General features: G+C 48.0%; 1 protein-coding gene across 1 annotated transcript in view; it reads right to left on the bottom strand.

The window, feature by feature from the left end:
* LOC145361509 (arf-GAP with dual PH domain-containing protein 1) overlaps window positions 1-22,217 on the bottom strand; it is a 49,182-nt gene that overhangs the window by 10,286 nt on the left and 16,679 nt on the right. The window contains exons 2-6 of the mRNA XM_080217321.1: window positions 19,511-19,641; window positions 13,406-13,497; window positions 12,744-12,826; window positions 4,584-4,696; window positions 237-383 (exon numbers count right to left, since the gene is read on the bottom strand). Of these exons, the coding sequence (XP_080073447.1) occupies window positions 237-383; window positions 4,584-4,696; window positions 12,744-12,826; window positions 13,406-13,497; window positions 19,511-19,641 (566 nt within the window). The remainder of the gene's footprint in view (window positions 1-236; window positions 384-4,583; window positions 4,697-12,743; window positions 12,827-13,405; window positions 13,498-19,510; window positions 19,642-22,217) is intronic.

Below are 22,217 nucleotides of genomic sequence, written 5' to 3'. Positions count from 1 at the left end.
TTTGAATGGACCCACCTTATATTAAGTTGATCTTTCTCTACATCCTAGCTATGACTGTAACATTATCTTTTGCACCCTCTCCTTTCCTTCTCTATGAACGGTATGTTTTGTCTATATGCTGCGCAAGAAACAATACTTTTCACTGTATCCCAATGCACATGACAATAACAAATCAAATCAAATCAATATCACACAGGGTTCAGCTACATCACTGTCCATTCAATCATCTGCCTTACCTTTCCTTCTTCATGGTAGACAAAAATATTCCGTGTGCTGTTGTCCTTCAGGTAAGTAATCTGCAGGCCATTGGGATTCCCAATCTTGGTCGGTTGGAAGGTTGCGTTAATGTTATCCACTTTAATAACGGCCTTGGGTTCCTTAGCCTGTGAGAAGAGGCGGGAGGGCATAAATAGGACTAGTTCAGTTGAGGAAACCTGGTTAGCATGGACAGGTTGGGCCAAAGGGCCTGTATCCGTGGACTGTATATCTCAAGGACTCTAATTCTCTAGTCTGTTGGCAAATTAGGCAAAAAAGGGATACATTTACCGGCAATCACATGTAATGGTGATCCATTACCTGTGACTAGTTCTCCCTGTCTCCATAATGACCTCCAACCCAACATCCCTCCAAGATCTCAGCATTCTTCCAATTCTGGCTTCTTGGTCATGGTGAGACTGCCTAGTGTCCTGAGCTGCAGAACTCCCTGAATTATGTCTCTCCTCCTCCCAGAAAGCTACCTCTTTGACTGAGTTTTTAGCCAACTTCCCTCGCGTCCTGTTTATTTAGCTTGTTTTCAATTTTTGTTTTGAGTTAGGAATGCAGCTGAGACTGGTAAATATTGTTATTGTGTCAAAGTATTGGCAATGCTGCAAATTTGGCATGTCCACTACGACTCTCACCAACTTTTACAGATGCACCATAGAAAGGATTCTTTCTGGTTGTATCACAGCTTGGTCTGGGCTCCTGCTCTGCCCAAGACCGCAACAAACTGCAAAAGGTTGTGAATGTAGCCCAATCCATCACACAACTCAGCCTCCCATCCATTGACTCCATCTACACTTCCCGCTGCCTCAGAAAAGCAGCCAGCATAATTAAGGACCCCACGCACCCTGGACATTCTCTCTTCCACCTTCTTCCATTGGGAAGAACATACAAAAGTCTGAGGTCACGTACCAACCGACTCAAGAACAGCTTCTTCCCTGCTGCTGTCATCAGAGTTTTGAATGGACCTACCTCGCATTAAGTTGATCTTTCTCTACACCCTAGCTATGATTGTAACACTACATTCTGCACCTTCTCCCTTCCTTCTCTCCTATGTACTTTATGAATGGTATGTTTTTCTGTGTAGCATGCAGGAAACAATACTTTTCATTATATCCCAATACATGTGACAATAATAAATCAATCAAGTCTCTGTAACTGCAACAATATATTCTGCAATCTCTCCATTCTTTCTGCCTTATGTACTCTATGAACGGTCTGCTTTGTCTGTAAGCATCATGCAGGAAACAATACTTTTCACTGTATGTTAATACATCTGACAATAATAAATCAAATCTCTGTAACTGCAGTACTACATCCTGCATCCTCTACTTTCCTTCTGCCTTCTATACTCTACGAACGGTATGCTTTGTCTGTATAGCATGCAAAAAAAAAATACTTTTCACAGCGTCTCAATACATCTCTTCCACCTTCTTCTGTCGGGAAAAAGATACAAAAGTCTTCGAGATTTGAGACCACGTACCAACCGACTCAAGCACAACTTCTTCCCTGCTGCCGTCAGACTTTTGAATGGACCTACCTTGCACTGAGTTGATCTTTCTCTACACCCTAGCTATGACTGTAACACTACATTCTGCACTCTCTCCTTTCCTTCTCTATGAACTGTATGCTTTGTCTGTACAGCGCACAAAAAACAATACTTTTCACTGTATCCCAATGCATGTGACAATAATAAACCAAATCAAATCAAAAGTAAGAATAATATATTCTGCACTCTCTCCATTCCTTCTGCCCCATGTACTCTATGAATGGTATGCTTAGTCTGTATACTGTGTAGGAAACAATACTTTTCGCTGTATGTTAATATGTGACAATAATAAATCAAATCAGATCAAATCAAAAGTAAGAGCAGATCATTGTCTGAAAAACACACGATGGAGACAAGGCAGCTTGGACTCATTTCCAGTAATGGTTGCTATATTTGGACCAGAGTGTTGTTGTTTCCTGTACACAGTTCTCCTTCGCTCATCAATTTAAGGAACTATGATTCATCCTTTTTCCTTTTAAACGATGAAGAAAGTAAAGACCAAAGCATCTTTCAAATGATTCAGGAAGAAAGAAGGGACTTTCATTTCCATAGCGCCTGCAGTGCCCTAGGGACATCGCAAAGCGCTCGGCAGCCAATGAAGTTTTTTTGAAGCAGGGTATGTGGTGTGGGAACCGCAGTGCGGGGGTGGGGAGAGTCTGGACGCAGTGAGCACCCACAGGGGATACTGACCGGATCACCTGTTTTGGAAGGCTCATTGACTTGGTGCTAAATAACAACCAGAACTCCGGGGAGAACAGACGTCCTTCTGGAAGCAGTGGCCACGGGACATTTTGCATCCCTGTACATTTTAGTCGTGGCCTCAGTTCGGTGCCTTCTAAAAGGATGGCAGCTACAGCACTCTGCAAACTGCACTGGAAGGTTCAGCCTGGATTATTACACTGGCATTGGAGGGGGTGCAGAGGAGATTCACGAGGTTAATTCACTAGGGTTGAGAGGGTTGGCTTATGAGGAGAGACTGAGACTATACTCATTGGAATTCAGAAGAATGAGGGGAGATTTATGGAAACATATATGATTATGAAGGGAATGGATAAGATAGAAGCAGGGAAGTTGTTTCCACTGGCGGGTGAAACTAGAACTTGGGGGCATGGCCTCAAAATAAGGGAGAGCAGATTTAGGACTGAGTTGAGGAGGAACTTCTTCACACAAAGGAAGCTGTGGAATTTCCTGCCCAGTGAAGCAGTTGAGGCTCCCTCACTGAATGTTTTTAAGGCAAGGATAGATAGATTTTTGAACAGTAAAGGAATTAAGGGTTATGGTGAACAGGCGGGTAAGTGGAGCTGAGTCCATGAAAAGATCAGCCATGATCTTATTGAATGGCGGAGCAGGCTCGAGGGGCCAGATGGCCGACTCCTGCTCCTAGTTCTTATGTTCTAAGTGCTCAGGTCTCTGGAGCGGGAGTTGAACCCACCATGGGTGGAATGGTGACACAGTGGTTAGCATTGCTGACTCACAGGGCCAGGTTCAATTCCAGCCTTGGGTGGAGTCTGCACATTCTCCCCGTGTCTGCGTGGGTTTCCTTTGGGTGCTACGGTTTCCTCCCACTATCCAAAAGGTGAGCAAATTAGGTGGATTGGCCAGGCTAAATTGCCCCTTAGTGTCCCAAGAAGTATAGATTAGGGGGATTAGCAGGGTAAATATGTGGGATTATGGAGATAGGGCCTGGGTAAGATGCTCTGTCGGAGAGTCCGTGCAGACTTGATGAACCAAATGGTCTCCTTCTGCACTGTAGGGATTCTCTGAAACCATTGAACCCAGAGGGAATTTGAAACATTCTGAGATTGTGAAAGGCGCTATAAAAATTCAAGCTCTACCTTCCTCACAACGTTTGGGTGAAATCATTTTGTGTGGTATGTGTGCACTGATTGCATTAATATAATCCTGCCTTCTATTCAAACCAAATTTGCATGAAGTGTCACGCATTTAAAGTTTTAATATTTATTTATTGGTGTCACAAATAGACTTAAATTAACGCTGCAATGAAGTTACTGTGAAAATCCCTTAGTCGCCACACTCCGGTGTCTGTTCGGGTACACGGAGGGAGAATTTAGCACGGCCAATGCATCTAACCAGCATGTCTTTCAGACTGTGGGAGGAAACCCACGCAGACACGGGGAGAACGCGCAGACTCCACACAGACAGTGACCCAAACTGGGAATCGAACCCGGGTCCCTGGCGCTGTGAGACAGCAGTGCTAACCACTGCACCACCATGGCAACCGTCAGATGAACAAGAGGCTTCCCTCTCTCTTTAACAGTAACTAAGAAGTCTCACAACACCAGGTTAAAGTCCAACAGGTTTATTTGGAATCACGAGCTTTCGGAGCGCTGCTCCTTCATCAGATGAGCAGAGAGTTGGGTTCACAAACAGGGCATATATAGACACAGACTCAATGGCAAGATAATAGTTGGAATGCGAGTCTTAACAGGTACAGACAATGCGAGACTTGATTACCTGTAAAGACTCGCATTCCAACCATTATCTTGCCATTGAGTCTGTGTCGATATATGCCCTGTTTGTGAACACAGCTCTCCACTCACCTGATGAAGGAGCAGCGCTCTGAAAGCTCGTGATTCCAAATAAACCTGTTGGACTTTAACCTGGTATTGTGAGACTTCTTACCCCCGTTCACTGCCAGCATCTCCGCATGTTGACGGTAAGTGCAGCCTGCTGTTCTTCCCACTTTTAACTGCCCCCTGCACCCTCCCCCTCCGCCGCCCCATCATCGATTCAGAACCAATTCAGAACCTACGTCGTTCTTCGCAAAGTACTTCAGAGTCCCTTCAGCCTCCGACAGGACAAACTTCCGGTTGAGGAACTGTCCGTTGTCCCTGCCACGTTTCCATAGAAACCCTTCTCTGTAACCTGAGGGACAAACGATGTGTTGAGGTTATTTGGTGAGCGAGCGGTGGCGGGGTTGAGGCAATGCGGAGCCCCGCATGACTTTGAACAGTGCAAACCATCCTGGAATCAAGCTTCACCATGGAACTGACGGTGTAAACAGCCAGCCAAAACCCAGGAAGAATTATTAGAGTTATTAAGAGTTATTGAACCGGAAAGAAGATTTACAGAGTTGAGGAGAAACTACTTCTCCCAAAGGGTCATGAATCTGCGGAATTCGATGCTCCAAAGTGCGGTGGATGCTGGGATAGTGAGTAAATTTAAGGAGAAGTTGGACAGAATTTTAACGGGTTGAAGGGTTAGGGGGAGAAAGCAGGAAAATGGGGATGAGGAGCATATCAGCCTTGATCGAATGATGGGCCGAATGGCCTAATTCTGCTCCCATATCTTATGAACTTATGACGTTACCAGGGCTGGAAGGTTTGGATTATAAGGAGAGGCTGGATAGGCTGGGACTTTTTTCCGCTGGAGAGTAGGAAGATGAAGGGTGACCTTATAGAGGTTTATAAAATCATGAGGGGCATCGATAAGGTGAATAACCCAGGTCATTTCCCCAGGGTAGGGGGAGTCCAAAACTAGAGGGCAGAGGTTTAAGGTGAGAGGAGGAAGGTTTAAAAGGCAGCTGAGGGGCAACATTTTCACACAGAGGGTGGTGCGTGTATGGAATGAGCTGCCAGAGAAGGTGGGCACAATTACAACATTTAAAGCAAAGTAAAGTTTATTTATTAGTCCCACGTAAGGCTTGCATTAACACTGCAATGAAGTTACTGTGAAATTCCCCTAGTCGCCACACTCCAGCGCCAGTTCAGGTACACTGAGGGAGAATTTAGCACAGCCAATGCTCCCTAACCAGCACGTCTTCAGACTGTGGGAGGGAGCCGGAGCACCCGGAGGAAACCCACACAGACACGTGGAGAATGTGCGGACTCCGCACATACAGTGACCCAAGCTGGGAATTGAACCCAGGTCCCTGGCGCCGTGAGGCAGCGGTGCTAACTACTGTGCCACCACGTCATAAATGTCATTGTAAAGACATTTGGACAGGAACATGGGTGGGAAAAGTTTAGAGGGATATTGGCCAAACACAGGCAAATGGGACTCACTCAGTTAAGGAAACCTGGTCGGCATGGACGAGATGGGCTGAAGGGCCTGTTTCCATGCTGTATATCTCTGTGACTTTAATTCAAATCAACTTTTCTTCTTTCCAAAAGCTGAACCTTGAATGACTTTGCCCTGGGCCTCTGGGCCTCTCCTAAGCGGGCTGTTTGCCTGAATGCTGACAGTTTTAATTATCCAAAAATGAATGGCCTCCAGCAGCTAATTTAAATTTACTCAGATGCAATGTTACTGCCTTGCAGTTTTCAAAGTGAAGTTTATTTATTAGTGTCACAAATAGGCTTACATTAACACTGCAATGAAGTTACTGTGAAAATCCCCTAATTGCCACAATCCGATACTTGTTCGGGTACACTGAAGGAGCATTTAGCACGGCCAATGCATCTAAACACCACATCTTTCAGACTATGGAAGGAACTGGAGGAAACCCACGCAGACATGAGGAGAATGTGCAGACTCCGCACAGACAGTGAGCCAAGCTGGGAATCGAAGCTGGGTCCCTGGTGCTGTGAGGCAGCAGTGCTAACTACTGTGCCACCAGTCAGTGTGCAGATACCTCCTCGAGAGAGAGGGGGCTGAGAGACACCAGTCAGTGTATAAAAATCTTCTTAAGAGGGAACTGAGAGACACCAGTCAGGGTCCAGATAGCTTCCTGAGAGAGAGAGATCTGAGAGACACCAGTCAGTGTACAGATATCTCCCTGAGAGAGAGAGAGAGGGGGGACTGAGAGACACCAGTCAGTGTACAGATATCTCCCTGAGAGGGGGGACTGAGAGACACCAGTCAGTGTACAGATATCTCCCTGAGAGAGAGAGAGAGAGGGGGGACTGAGAGACACCAGTCAGTGTACAGATATCTCCCTGAGAGCGGGGGGACTGAGAGACACCAGTCAGTGTACAGATATCTCCCTGAGAGGGGGGACTGAGAGACGCCAGTGTACAGATATCTCCCTGAGAGAGAGAGGGGGGACCGAGAGACACCAGTGTACAGATATCTCCCTGAGAGAGAGAGGGGGGACTGAGAGACACCAGTCCGTGTACAGATATCTCCCTGAGAGAGGGGGAGAGAGAGAGAGAGAGAGAGAGGACTGAGAGACACCAGTCAGTGTACAGATATCTCCCTGAGAGAGAGGGGGGACTGAGAGACACCAGTGTACAGATATCTCGTGAGAGAGAGAGGGGACTGAGAGACACGAGTCCGTGTACAGATATCTCCCTGAGAGAGAGAGGGGGGACTGAGAGACACCAGTGTACAGATATCTCGTGAGAGAGAGAGGGGGTGCTGAGAGACACCAGTCAGTGTACAGATATCTCCCTGAGAGAGAGGGGGGACTAAGAGACGCCAGTCAGTGTACACATATCTCCCTGAGAGAGAGAGAGAGAGAGAGAGAGAGGACTGACAGACACCAGTCAGTGTCCAGATATCTTACTGATAGACAGAGAGAGAAAGAGAGGGGACTGAGAGACACCAATCAATATACAGATATCTCCCTGAGAGACACCTGTCAATGGACAAATATCTCCCTGAGAGAGAGAAAGAGAGAGAGGGGGGACTGAGAGACACCAGTGTACAGATACCTCCCTGAGAGAAAAAGAGAGAGAGAGAGGGGAGAGTGAAAAATCAGCTTTGATGCTTGTGGTATGGAACTGGGTGGAGGTAGAAGGATGGGGAAATTAGGCACAGTATATGTGCTGAGGTGGCTCCAGAATGAAGAAGTTGGCATTGGAAACTCAGGTTCCGTATGGTGCCAGGTTCCGTAATTTGATATTCCTTAAGCAACACTGCTGAGATTCAGAGAGACCTGTCACTGGCTGAATTCTTCACAGTCAATTCTAGATAAACCTCAGTGGCTAGTGTTTGTGATTCTCTGCCCTAAGGTCACGGTTCAAGTCCCACCACAGGGCTTTGACACTTCCAGTACAATGGGAGTGCTGCACTGTCGGAGGTGCCGTCTTTCAGATAAGATGCTAAACTGAGACCCTCTCTGCACAGAATTACAGATTCTCTGACAACTAATCCAAAGATAAACAGGAGAGATTTCCCCTGGGGCTAGTGTACAGGTACAGCAAGTAATTAGGAATGCAAATAGAATGCTATCACTTACTGTGAGGGGATTGAATGCAAAAGTACTGAGGATCTGCTTCAGTTGTTACAGACCATTGGTGAGACCATGTCTAGAGTATTACAGTAATAGTCTATTTAGTTAAGGAAGGATTTTTGATTTGATTTATTATTGTCACATGTATTAGTACACAGTGAAAAGTATTGTTTCTTGCACACAATACAAAGCATGCCATTCATAGAGAAGGAAAGGAGAGGGTGCAGATTGTAGTTGTGCAGTCATAGCTAGGGTGTGGAGAAAGATCAACTTAATATATAAGATAGGTCCATTCAAAAGTCTGATGGCAGCAGGGAAGAAGCTGTTCTTGAGTCGGTTGGTACGTGACCTCAGACTTTTGTATCTTCTTCCTGATGGAAGAAGGTGGAAGAGGTAATATCCAGGGTGCGTGGGGTCCTTAATTATGCTGGCTGCTTTGCCGAGACAGCGGGAAGTGTAGACAGAGTCAATGGATAGGAGGCTGGTTTGCGTGATGGATTGGGCTACATTCACGACCTTTTAGTTCCTTGTGGTCTTGGGCAGAGCAGGAGCCCAGACCAAGCTGTGATACATCTGATTAGGATGCTTTCTATGGTGCATCTGTAAAAGTTGGTGAGAGCGGACATGCCAAATTTCCTTAGTCTTTTGAGAAAGTAGAGGCGTTGGTGGGGCTTTCTTAACTATAGTGTCGGCATGGGGGGGGACCAGGACAAGTTGTTGGTGATCTGGATACCTAAAAACCTCAAGCTCTCGACCCTTTCTATTTCGTCCCTATTGATGTAGACAGGGACATGTTCTCCACTGCACTTCCTGAAGTCGATGACAATCTCCTTCGTTTTGTTGACATTGAGGGAGAGATTATTGTTGTATGTAAATGCATTAGAAGCAGTTCACAGAAGGTGTACTGGACTAATACCAGGGTAGGGCGGGTTGTCTTACGAGGAAAGGTTGGAGAAGTTGGGCTGGTATCCGCTGGAGTTTAGAAGAGTAAGAAGCGATTTGATTGAAATCTTTAAGATCCCGAGGGGGTATTGACAGGGTGGATGTGGAGAGGATGTTTCCTCCTGTGGGAGATTCTAGAACGAGGTGGGGGGGGGGGGGTCACTGTTTAAAAATAAGGGGTTGGCCATTTAAGACGGAGATGAGGAGAATTTTTTTCTCTCAGAAGGTGGTGAGCTTCTGGAACTCTCTTCATCTGAAGGTCGTGGGAGCAAAAACTCTGAATATTTACATTCAGAACTCGATAGATTCTTGATTAACGAGGGGGGGGGGTGAAAGATTATTGGGGGTCAGGAGGAAGTGGGGTCGAGGCTGAGTCAGACCAGCCATGATCTTATTGAATGGGGCAACAGGTTCGAAGGGCCGAGTGGCCTACGCCTGCTCCTAATTCGTACGTTCATGTGTGTTCCTGGGACCAATATTAACTTGCAAACAAATGTCACTGTGTGGTCGTAAGTGGGATCTTACTGTGCGTACATTGGCTACTTCATTTTATACAAAAACTTGCCTCGCACATCTCCTCTAAAACTTTTCCCCCACACACCTTTAGGGGGTGGGACAGTGGGTTAGCACTGCTGCCTCACAACGCCAGGGACCCCGGTTCGATTCCCGGTTTGGATCACTGTCTGTGTGGTGTACATTCTCCCTATGTCCGCGTGGGTTTCCCTCCAGGTGCTCCGGTTTCCTCCCACAGTCCAAGAGATGTGCTGTTTAGGTACATTGATCCAAACAGCCCCAGAGTGGGGCGACTGGAAGAATTTCACAGTAACTTCATTGCAGTGTTAATGTCAGCCTTACTTGTGACTAATAAATAAACGTTTTACTTTTACGTGCCCGAGTACTTGACTTTTTTATCCTAGGAAAGAGCACCTGACTATCCGGTGACTGCACTTCAGAAAGGTACTGCATTGGCTGGTAACCACTTTGAGACACTGAGGTTTGAAAGGTGCTATTTAAATGCAAGTTCTTTCCATTTTAAGAACAGTGTGTTGTACTGGGTGAGTGCCCCTGAGTGGTGTGGAGAGTTTACCACTGCTATGTGGTTTGAGTGGTTATTTTTTAGGAAAAGGTCTTGGTTGTTTACTTGAAACAGCATAGCATGTAAGGCTATTGGGAAATGGGGTTCGATCAGACAGGTCTAACCTGCCTCACAGCGCCAGAAACCCGGGTTCGATTCCAGCTTTGGGTCACTGTCTGTATGGAGTCTGCACATTCTCCCCGTGTCTGCATGGGTTTCCTCCCTCAGATGTGTGGCTTAGGTTGATTGGTCAGCTAAAATGTGCAGACTAAAGGGGATAGGGTGGGGGCTGCGCTATTTCGGAGAGTCAGTACAGGCTTGATAGGCTGAATGGCCTCCTCCTGAACTGTTGAGATTCTATGGTGCTTGATGGCTGGCACAGACGCGATAGGCCAAAAAGCCTCTTTCTGTGCTGTAATAACTCCATGATAAGCCTTTGCTCAGTGGGTGGCGACTGGGTGTCCCTGAACTTGAGCTGTGCCAGACTGGGCGAATGTACTGTGGTTTGGGTAAGTGTGGATTATTGCTGCAGAGAGAGGGGGAGAGGGAGAGACAGAGAGATAGAGGGAAAGAGAGCGTGAGGACGAAGGGAGAGAGAGAGTGAGAAAGTGGGAAAGAGAGAGAGAGAGGGGTACAGAGAGAGGGGGAGAAAGAAAGAGGGGGTTGAGAGAGAGAGAGAGGGGAGAAAGAAGGAAAGAGAGGGAGAGAGGGAGAGAGGGAGGGAGGGAGGGGACGAGGGGGAGAGGGGGGAAGGGGAGAGAGAGGCAGAGAGAGGCAGAGAGAGGCAGAGAGAGGCAGAGAGAGAGGGGGAAGGGGAGAGAAAGAGAGAGACAGAGACGGAGAGAGAGAAAGTGAAAGAGAGTGAGTCAGGGGGAGATGGAGAGATATAGAGAGAGTCAAAGAGAGAGAGAGAGAGAGAGAGCGCATAGAGACAGAGAGAGGGAGAGTGACAGAGTGGGAGAAGGGGAGAGAGGGAAGGAGGGAGAGAAAGAGGCAGAGTGAGACAGGAGGAGAGACAGAGTGAGAGGGAGAGAGAGTTGGGGAGAGACGGGGTGTGTGAGTTATGCTCGGAGAATTGGTGATAGGATCAACTAGCAGCCTCTTGCTGGAAGAGACACTGAGAGGCAGCCAGCAGTACTTAGATAACTTGTCTCTCGGAATCTGATGCGGTAACTGAAGAGAATGGAGTTCCTCTTTATAAAAACTGTACTAATTTCAGCCATGTTACTGGCTGGCTGATTCGCTGATAAGGCAGTGAGTTCTTAAAAAGTGTCACTAAAAATGGACAGATTTCTGAAAAACAGCCTCTGCTGTGATAGGCACTCGTTCACTCAGCTGTGAAGACTCAATCCAAACACAAAGGTGCACAGAACAGGAACCGCCCACAATAGTCTGTCTTAAAACTTTCCTCGATGTGTGAGCCGCTGCGTTCAGTAAGCAGGCAGGCAGGGCAGTTCGAGGTTGGATCGATCGCTGCTCTGTGCTGGCTGAACTCATCTTTCCAATTCCATTCTGTAAATGGACGTCACTGGTTGGGCCAGCATTTATTGCCCATCCCTAACTGCCCCTTGAGAAAGTGGTGGTGAGCTGAACCAGTGACACATTAGAAATCACAGAATCCCTACAGTGCAGAAGAGGCTCCATCCTGTTAATCCCCCTAACCTACACAAACTGGGACACTAAGGGGCAATTTAGCATGGCCAATCCACCTAACCCGCACATCTTTGGACCCTAAGGCACAATTTAACACGGTAAATCCACCTAACCTGCACATCTTTGGACATTAAGGGGCAATTTACCATGGCCAATCCCCCTAACCTGCACATCCTGGGACACTAAGGGGCAATTTAGCACGGCCAATCCACCTAACCTGCACATCTTTTGAACTGTGGGAGGAAACTGGAGCTCCCGGAGGAAACCCATGCAGACACAGGGAGAACGTGGAGACTCCACACAGACAGTGACCCAAGGCCTGAATTGAACCCAGGTCCCTGATGTTGAGAGACAACCGTGCTAACTATTGGGAATTTACTAAAGTTTTCCAGCCTCGCCTGCCCCAAAACCAGAAAACCCCACCCAAAATCAACAGACCTTTGCATGGTCAATGTCTAGCCCGCTACGATTCCCATGGTGGAGAGAGCAAGAATCTGTGTTACTGATCCGTGATAACACTTAGCCAAAGCTCCATTCACTGCAGCGGGACTGGAGAATCCCAGCTGTGGGTGAGGTCGGAGAATCCCAGCTAACGTTTCATGCCTGTTCGACTCCTGCCATGTGGTGAGGAGGAGATGCTGCCTTTCATAGCCAAATAGCCTACCAGCTGTAGAGTTGAATGTCGCTGAAAAGAGAGAAATGTTGCTGAAGTTTTGTATCTTGCACTCATCAGGACAAATGCAAGAATACCAAATTTCAAACTCTCACAACAATTTACAAAGAGGCAGCTGATTGGTCAAGCTTGAGGAATCCCTCATTACCCGGGAATGCTGAGAATGGGGAGGTCGCTATCACAGGGAGTGGTGGAGGTGGACAGGGGGATGGATAAGGAGAGAAAGGAAGAGTGTGTAATGCTGAGAGGAAGATGAGGGGAGAGTTTGTTGGAGCAGTGGGCAGAATGGCCTCATTCTATGCTGTAAAGTCAATGGGATTTTACTCTTAAGCAAGTCTCCAGGAGAGAAAGATCATTGTAGGGGTGGCAACACACCACCGAGGTCTAACAGAGAATGAATCAACAAGGGAGAGAAATGTTCAGAAAAGGCCCAAGTGCCCCCCCCCCACCTTACCTGTAGCGTAGGGTAGTGGCTTGTTTCCCTCGACGAAGTCCTTCCGTTCATACTTGGATCGAATCCATTGTTCCCGCAGCACCCTGCAGCACCCAAGGGAGACTGACATCAGTAACTCATGGTGTAGGGCTCAGAGTGTGACCCCAGAAGCCCAATGTGAGACAGATAGCCCAGCGTGTGAGACAGGTAACCCAGAGAGGGACACATGGAATCCCAGGGAGAGACACAGGAATCCCGGAATGAGACACATAGAAACCCGGAGTGAGAGACACAGGAATCCCGGACACAGAAATTCTGGAGAGGTACACAGGGAAACAGAGAGAGAGAGAGAGAGAGAGAGAGAGGGACAGCGAACCTGGATTGAGACACAGAAATTCCAGAGAGAGACACAGGGAACCAGTGTGTGATACAGGAATCCCAGAGAGAGAGAGAGAGAGAGAGACAGACACAGGGAAACCCGGACTGAGACACAGGTAGCCCAGGGTGTGGTGTCCCTTGTGCATTGCACAGTTAAACAGTTTAGAAGTCAAACAGTTTAGCACTGCCAAAATTGTCCAGATGATCTGGATGGCACAAGTATTGACGCAATAACCCTCTCCCACAATCCTAACTCTGATGGAAAGACAGATAGGTGCTGTGTACAGAGGGTGTACTGTACTCACTGACAATCCATGTAGGTTGGTATGTAATAATACATCGGAACAAAGGCTTCATACTTCTCCTTGGCTGCTTCATTTCCATGTTGGGCCATATGCTGGAAGGAAGACAGGTATTAAACTTCAAGACTGGGGGAGGATGTAAGCGCACATTGAACTGGTGTCCCGTGTTGCCCTGCTCGGATCGCTGCCAGTGTCAATGTTCACCCGGACACAAGGGGCACACTAAATGATTCAGAGATCCAAAAATTTGGCACGTCAGCTACAAATCTCACCAACTTTTACAGATGCACCATAGAAAGCATTCTTTCTGCTTGTATCACAGCTTGGTATGGGCTCCTGCTCTGCCCAAGACTGCAAGGAACTACAAAAGGTTGTCCATCCATCACGCAAACCAGCCTCCCATCCATTGACTCTGTCTACACTTCCCACTGCCTCAGCAAAGCAGCCAGCATAATTAAGGACCCCACGCACCCCAGACATTCTCTCTTCCACCTCCTTCCGTCAGGAAAAAGGTACAAAAATCTGAGGTCACGTACCAACTGACTCAGGAACACCTTCTTCCCTGCTGCCGTCAGACTTTTGAAAGGACCTATCTCACATTAAGTTGTTTTTTTCTCTACACCTTGGCTATGACTGTAACACTACATTCTGCACTCTCTTCTCTCCTTCTCCATGGATGGTATGCTTTGTCTGTATAGCGCGCAAGAAACAATATTTTTCATTTTATGCTAATACACGTGACAATAATAGATGAAATCAAATCAACAGACTCGCAAACAGCTTCTTCCCTGCTGCTGTCAGACTTCTGAATGGACCTACCCTGCATTAAGTTGATCTTTCGCTGCAGCCTAGCTATGACAGTAACACTATATTCTGCACTCTCTCCTTTTCTTTTCTATGAACGTTACGCTCTGTCTGTATAGTGCGCTAGAAACAATACATTTCACTGCATACAAATACACGTGATAATAATAAATCAGATCAAATCACACGCCAAAGGCATCTCACTCTTCATTCCCCATCAACCTCAAACCCAATGCCTCACCCTTGCTGTCTGGGGTAAAACCAGGGATGATGAGTGAGGACACAACTAGCTATCTGCAGGTCAACTGTCCCCCTTCCTGGGTTCTCTATATAGAGTGGTCCTGGGGTGAGATACTGGGGAAAGTTATGGAAGTGCACCCAAGTGAGGCCAGCCACTTGTGTTTAAATCTCTTCATGGCCTTTTCCCCTCCTCATCTGGGTCAACTCCTCCAGCTCCACGTCTCCACCCCTCCTCCAAACACTCTGTCCTGCTAACCCACCCCTTCCACTGCCACTGGCAGCCGTGCCTTCAGCTACCTGGACCCCAAACTCTGAAATTCACTCCGTATACTTCTCCTTTCTCCATAAGACATAAGACACAGGAGCAGAATTAGGCCACTCGGTCCATCGAGTCTGCTCCACCATTCAATCATGGCTGATATTTTTCTCATCCCCATAACCCCTGATCCCCTTATTAATCAAGAAACTATCTATCTCCGTCTTAAAGACACTCAATGACCTCTCGCTCTCTCTCTGAGCGGAATCTTACCACCATCCACACTGGCAGGATTTTCCCATTCCATGGCAGTGAGCAGAGAATTGGCTGGTCACCAAATTCTCCAACCTTGCTGCAGCGGGAGCGTAGCGTAAACGGCCAGAGAGATATCGCAGTCTGTATCTCTTCCTATATGAAACTCCTTACAATTTACCTCCTTGACAAAGGTCTTAGTCACTCTTAATGGTTTCGTTTTTTTGGTTTGGTGTTCTCTTTTGTCCCCAGTCTCTTTGTGAAATGCCTTTGAGCATTTTATTGCAGGTTAAGGTGTTGTACGAATGCACGTTATTACTGTCTGAGGGACAGCGGGTGGGAGAGAATTGGATATCTCTGTGTTATGAGCCTTTTGAAATAGCAAATCAACTTTCAGTGGCACAAAAAAAAGCCTTAACCAAGCAAAGCCTTCTGTGTAATTTCACATTCCCCACGCCAGACATTCATTCTCAGAGAATAACTCATTCAAAATTACAATCTCCTCCGTTACCTCTGTAAGGTGCCAGACTACAGCTGATTCAGGCTTTGAGCTGATTCAGGATAAAGATGTCTTGGAGAGGGGGTGTGGGTAGCCTTTCCAGATGGTAGCGAATACAGATTGTAGCTGACTCATGTTGTAATGAGGCTGCATGGTGGCACAGTGGTTAGCACTGCTGCCTCACAGTGCCAGGGACCCGGGTTCGATTCTGCCTCTATCACTGCCTGGAAGAGTGCTGGAGGCAGGTTCAATCAGGGCGTCCAATTAGATGATGATGATTTGAACAGAAACAATGTGTAGGGGTAAGGGGGAAAAGCCCGGGGAATGGCACTAAGTCATGATGCTCGTTTGCAGAGCCAGTGCAGACATGATGGGCTGAATGGCCTCCTTCTGCACCCTAACAATTCTGATTCTTTGATCCCACACCCAGGGTGGCACAGTGCCGTTAGCACTGCTGCCTCACAGTGCCAGGGATCCGGGTTTGATTCCCAGCTTGGGTCACTGTCTGTATGGAGACTGCATGTTCTCCCCGTGTCTGCGTGGGTTTCCTCCGGGTGCTCCACTTTGCTCCCACAGTCTGAAAGACGTGCTGGTTCGGGTGCATTGGTTGTGCTAAATTCTCCCTCAGTGTACCCGAACAGGTGCTGGAGTGTGGTGACTAGGGGATTTTCACAGTAATCTCATTGCAGTGTTAATGTAAGCCTATTTGTGACACTAATAAATAAACTTTAACTGAGAGAGAGTTACAGAGAGAGAGTCATGATGCGGAGATACTGACGTTGGACTAGAGCGGGCACAGAAAAAAGTCTCACAACACCAGGGTAAAGTCCAACAGGTTTATTTGGTAGCACGAACTTTCGGAGCGCTGCTCCTTCATCAGGTGAGTTACTGGGAGAGAGAGAGTTACATAGACAGAGAAACTGGGAGAGAGATTTACACAGTTTGAGAGAGAGTATTAGAGAGAGTTACTGGGAGGGAGCGAGAGAGGGGAGGGGAGTTACAGAGAGAGAGAGAGAGACAGTGTTAATGAGAGGAGTTACTTGGACTGGGATAATTACAGAGATAGCAATGCTAGCAGGGGGAGGGAGAGAAAGAGAGAGAGGGGGAGAGATTTCACAGAATCACAGACTACTACAGTGCAGAAGAGGCCCTTCAGCCCATCGAATCCTTCCTATAATGCGGCAACCAGAACTGCACGCACTACTCCAGCTGTGGCCTCACCAAAGTTCGATACAACTCCACCACGACCTCTCTGCTTTTGTAACCTATACCCCGATTGATAAAGGCGAGTCTGCCATATGCCTTTCTCACCACCCCATTAACCTGCCTTTCAGCTTCAGAGATCTGCAAAGACACCGGCTGTGATTTTCCGGCTACGCTGGCCTGGATTCCGGAAAATCTCGCCCGATCCGTACATGGACCAACACCTCCCTGGCCCCATTACAACTCCCCATGGCCAGTGTGACATGAAAATTTACTGCATTGTTACTGGGACAGAGAGAGAGAGAGAGAGAGGGAGAGGGAGAGAGACAACTATGGAGAGGAGGCAGATAAATAGTTGCAGAACAAGTGGCAATCGAAGGCCTTTCAGAAGGTGCTGGTTGAGTTGCCAGCCAGATATAGCTGTGGTTTGTGTAGCATGTGTGCGATATATGTGCTGTGCAGACAGTGTGGCTTCAACACACGGCCACTGCAGGCAAACCTTCCGGTCTCTGTTATCGGATCTCGGGCTTAACCTGACCTGGTTCACGGACACAAACCTCCCCCCCACCACCCCCCACCCCCAGTCGGGTGAACTTGTGCCACTGTGGATGTGTGTCTGGGCGAGAATGTCTGCAGAACTGTGAACCCGATGAACAACTAAAGTAGGAAGTGGAATTTCCACAGTGCCCAGTCACAGCCTCAGGATGTCCTGAAGGGCTTTCCAGCCAATGAGGCACTTTTTAAAAAAGACGCGGTCACTGTTGTAATGTAGGAAATAGAAACACAGAAACTACAAGCAGGAGGAGGCCATTCAGCCCTTCGAGACCCTGCTCCGCCATTCATTTTGACCATAGCCGATCATCGAATTCAATATCCTGATTCCCCCTCCCCCCATATCCCTCGATCCCTTTAGCCCCAAGAACTATATCTAATTCCTTCTAGAAATCTCACAACGTTTTGGCCTCAACTACTTTCTGTGGGAGTGAATTCCACACATTCATCACCCTCTGGGTGAAGAAATTTCTCCTCATCTCAGTCCTAAAAGGTTTACCCCTTATCCTCAAACTATGACCCCCTAGTTCTGGACTCCCCCACCATCGGGAACATTCTTTCTGAATCTACCCTGTCTAACCCTGTTAGGATTTTATAAGTTTCTATGAGATCCTCTTCTCACTCTTCTAAACTCCAGTGAATATAAGAACAAAGAACAAAGAAAATTACAGCACCGGAACAGGCCCTTCGGCCCCTCCAAGCCTGCACTGACCATGCTGCCCGACTGAACTAAAACCCCCTACCCTTCTGGGGACCGTATCCCTCTATTCCCAACCTATTCATGTATTTGTCAAGACGCCCCTTAAAACTCACTATGGTATCTACTTCCACTGCCTCTCCCGGCAGCGAGTTCCAGGCACCCACCACCCTCTGTGTAAAAATCTTGCCTCGTACATCTCCTTTAAACCTTGCCCCTCACACCTTAAACCTGTGCCCCCCCCCCGCCTAGTAATTGACTCTTCCATCCAGAGGGAAAGCTTCTGACTGTAATCCTAACCGACTTAGTCTCTCCTCATACGACAGACCTGCCATCCCAGGAATCAGCCTGGGAAACCTTCGCTGTGCTCCCTCTATAGCAAGGACATCCTTCCACAGATAAGGAGACCAAAACTGCACACAATACTCCAGGTGTGGCCTCACCAACGCCCTGTACAATTGCAGCAAAACATCCCTATTCCTGTCCTCAAATCCTCTCGCTATGAAGGCCAATGCAGCAGCCAAGGTATACACAGCAAGATCCCACAAAGCAGCAATGAGATAACAAACAGATAACCTGTTCTCCGTGATCTTGCCTGAAAGGTAAGTGTCGGCCGAGGACACATCTATCCTGCCCTGAGATAGAAGCCATGGGGTCAATCCCATCTGAAATACGGCACTCCCTCAGCACTGGGATTCTGTGCCAGACTTGGACTCACAGCCCGCGCATACACACATGAGAGCATGACCCATCAGACACACCAATGGCCTAGTGGCATTATTGCTAGACTATTAATCCAGAACACACATACAGTGTCAGCCGTGTGTACCGTCTATGAGATGCACTGCAACAACTTGCCAAGGTTCCATAGACGTCACCATACAAACCCAAAACCATTTCCATTGGGTGGCACAGTGGTTAGCACTGCTGCCTCACAGTGCCAGGACCCGGGTTCGATTCTTGTCTTGGGTCACTGTCCGTGTGGACTCTGCACATTCTCCCCATGTCTGTGTGGGTTTCCTCCGGGTGCTCCAGCTTCCTCCCACAGTCAGAAAGACGTGCTGGTTAGGGTGCATTGGCAGTGCCAAGTTCTCCCTCAGTGTACCCACACAGGCGGCTAGGGGATTTTCACAGGAGCTTCATTGCAGTGTTAATGTAAGCCTACTTGTGACTAATAATAAATAAATTTTGAAAACATCTAGAAGGACAAGGGCAGCGGGAACACACCCACAAGTTACCCTCCGAACACACACCCTCCTGACTTGGAAATACACTGGCCGTTCCTTCACTGTCGCTGGGTTAAAATCCGGAAACTCCTTCCCTAACAGCGCTGTGGGTGTACCTACACCACATGGGATGGCAATGCTTCAAGATGGAGACGGCTCACCACAACCTTCTCAAGGAGCAATTAAGGACAAGCAAGAAATGTGGATCTAACCAGCGACACCCATATCCCGCGATAGAATAAGAAATGGGATGTGGGACCAGGATTGGATATCAGACCATCCGAAGGTCCGTTGACCACGGGTGGGTCTTTCTGGTGTTGGGGGGTGTTTGGCCAGCAATCCCTGCCCAGTGAGTTTTCTCCCCTCTTTGTGATCTTACCTGAATTTGGAAATCCTCCCATGGATCCAGCAGCAGAGATTTGACTTTGCTAACATCTGGGATGTTCCGATGGATCCCGGAGCATTTCAGGCAAATGAAGATTCCGAGAGTGGTCGACGCCCACTCAGGCTCTGAGAGAAAGAATCCAAAATTAGCACCCAGCGGAAAGTTAATGAGTCTGCAAGTGCATTGGTTCCAGGGGCCCATCCCCAATGCCCCAAACATCTATCCAAGCAAATCTCCAAGAAGGGGCCGGAAGCAACAGTGGCTAATTTGACTATCTGCAGGGAAGGAAAGTCTGAGAATCATAGAATCCCTACAGCACAGAAGAAAGCCATTCAGCCCATCGAGACCATAGCAACCACACCCACCCAAGCCTTATCCCCGTGACCCCATACATTCACTCTGCTAATCTCCCTGACACTAAGGTCAATTTAACATGGCCAATCAACCTAACCCACACATCTTTTGGACTGTGGGAGGAAACCGGAGTACCTGGAGGAAACCCATGCAGAGACGTGGAGAACGTGCAAACTCCAGGAATCGAATCTGGGTCCCTGACGCTGTGGGGCAGCAGTGCTAACCACTCTGTCACCACGCCGTCCACTATTTTAAGAGCATCCCACTATTTTAAGTCAAACTATCCCAAATAGAACAGTTCTAATAGCCACATACCACTCACTGCCTTGTGGGCTAAAAGCCACCGGACACATTCACCACATCTGCAAACACTGACAGAATAAGCAACAGGAGGAAGTACTATTCTGAGCAACGAGCTGAGGGTAACTGTATAGACAGTGTAGAGGGAGCTTTACTCTGTATCTAACCCTGTGCTGTACCTGTCCTGGGAGTGTTTGATGGGGGACAGTGTAGAGGGAGCTCTACTCTGTATCTAACCCCGTGCTGTACCTGTCCTGGGAGTGTTTGATGGGGACAGTGTAGAGGGAGCTTTACTCTGTATCTAACCCTGTGCTGTACCTGTCCTGGGAGTGTTTGATGGGGACAGTGTAGAGGGAGCTTTACTCTGTATCTAACCCCGTGCTGTACCTGTCCTGGGAGTGTTTGATGGGGGACAGTGTAGAGGGAGCTTTACTCTGTATCTAACCGCGTGCTGTACCTGTCCTGGGAGTGTTTGATGGGGGACAGTGTAGAGGGAGCTCTACTCTGTATCTAACCCCGTGCTGTACCTGTCCTGGGAGTGTTTGATGGGGGACAGTGTAGAGGGAGCTTTACTCTGTATCTAACCGCGTGCTGTACCTGTCCTGGGAGTGTTTGATGGGGGACAGTGTAGAGGGAGCTCTACTCTGTATCTAACCCTGTACTGTACCTGTCCTGGGAGTGTTTGATGGGGACAGTGTAGAGGGAGCTTTACTCTGTATCTAACCCCGTGCTGTACCTGTCCTGGGAGTGTTTGATGGGGGACAGTGTAGAGGGAGCTTTACTCTGTATCTAACCCCGTGCTGTACCTGTCCTGGGAGTGTTCTCTCACTTGTTTGAGCAGCATAAAGCATTGCTTTTTTTTTTGAAAAGTCGCACAACTCACAGCGTGCCTGAACCATATTGGGAATACAGGATAAATGACTATAGCAACAGTGAAGTTGGGTGTGGTGGGCTCTGAGGGATATCTGAGCAATAGAGAGATGAGTCTTCATGGATGATTGGTGATGAACAGTTGAGAGTGTAGACACGTGGGCCCTACCTCACCTCGCCTGATCGTCATGGGCACAGCCTTGGCGTGTCTTGGCAGGAGAAGGATCCTGAACTCAACAAGCCCAAATATGCCTCGCAGCAGGAATGAGAAGAATGACTGACACCCTCACCAGTTAACTGCTCCCTGGCTCAGCCGAGGATACCTCCCTTGTCATAGAATCATAGAACTCTACAGAGCAGAAAGAGGCCCTTTGGCCCATCGAGTCTGCACCGAACACAATCCCACCCAGGCCCTACCCCCATATCCCTACATATTTCACCCACTAATCCCTCTAACCTACACATCCCTGGCCACTAAGGGGCAATTTCTTAGCATGGCCAATCAACCTAACCCGCATATCTTCGGACTGTGGGAGGAAACCGGAGCACCCGGAGGAAACCCACGCAGACACGAGGAGAATGTGCAAACTCCACACACAGACAGTGACCCGAGTCGGGAATCGGACCCAGGACCCTGGAGCTGTGAAGCAGCGGTGCTAACCCACTGTGCTGCCCCACCTGAGTGTCCTGTCACCTGAGTGAGGTGCCGGAAGCAGAGAACCCTCTATCTGTGGAATTCACTACGAACGAAAGCAGTTGACAGCAAATTGCGATCAAGTTCAAATGAGAGAGATTCCAGTGTTGTAATTGGGCATTCTACAAGAGTAGATTCGGAGAGATTGTTCCCAATGATGGGGGAGTCCAGAATTAGGGGTCATAGTTTGAGGATAGGGGATAAACCTCTTAGCAATGAGGAGTAGACAAGATCACAGAAAACAGGTTATCTGTTTATTATCTCATTGCTGCTTTGGGGGATCCTGCTGTGCACACTTTGGCTACTGCATTGGCCGTTAGTGTCAGGGGGACTAGCTAGGGTAAATGCATGGGGTACTGGGGATAGAGTCTGGGTGGGATTGTGGTTGTTGCAGCCTCGATGGGCCAAATGGCCTCCTTCTGCACTGTAGGATTCTATGACTCAGTGGGCCGAATGGCCTACACATGCTTCTATTTTCTATGT

Source organism: Carcharhinus amblyrhynchos, chromosome 35, assembly GCF_965287045.1.
Source record: "Carcharhinus amblyrhynchos chromosome 35, sCarAmb.v2.hapA, whole genome shotgun sequence".
NCBI classification, from domain to species: Eukaryota; Metazoa; Chordata; class Chondrichthyes; order Carcharhiniformes; family Carcharhinidae; genus Carcharhinus; species Carcharhinus amblyrhynchos.
This window is presented reverse-complemented; position numbering and strand designations above follow the sequence as displayed.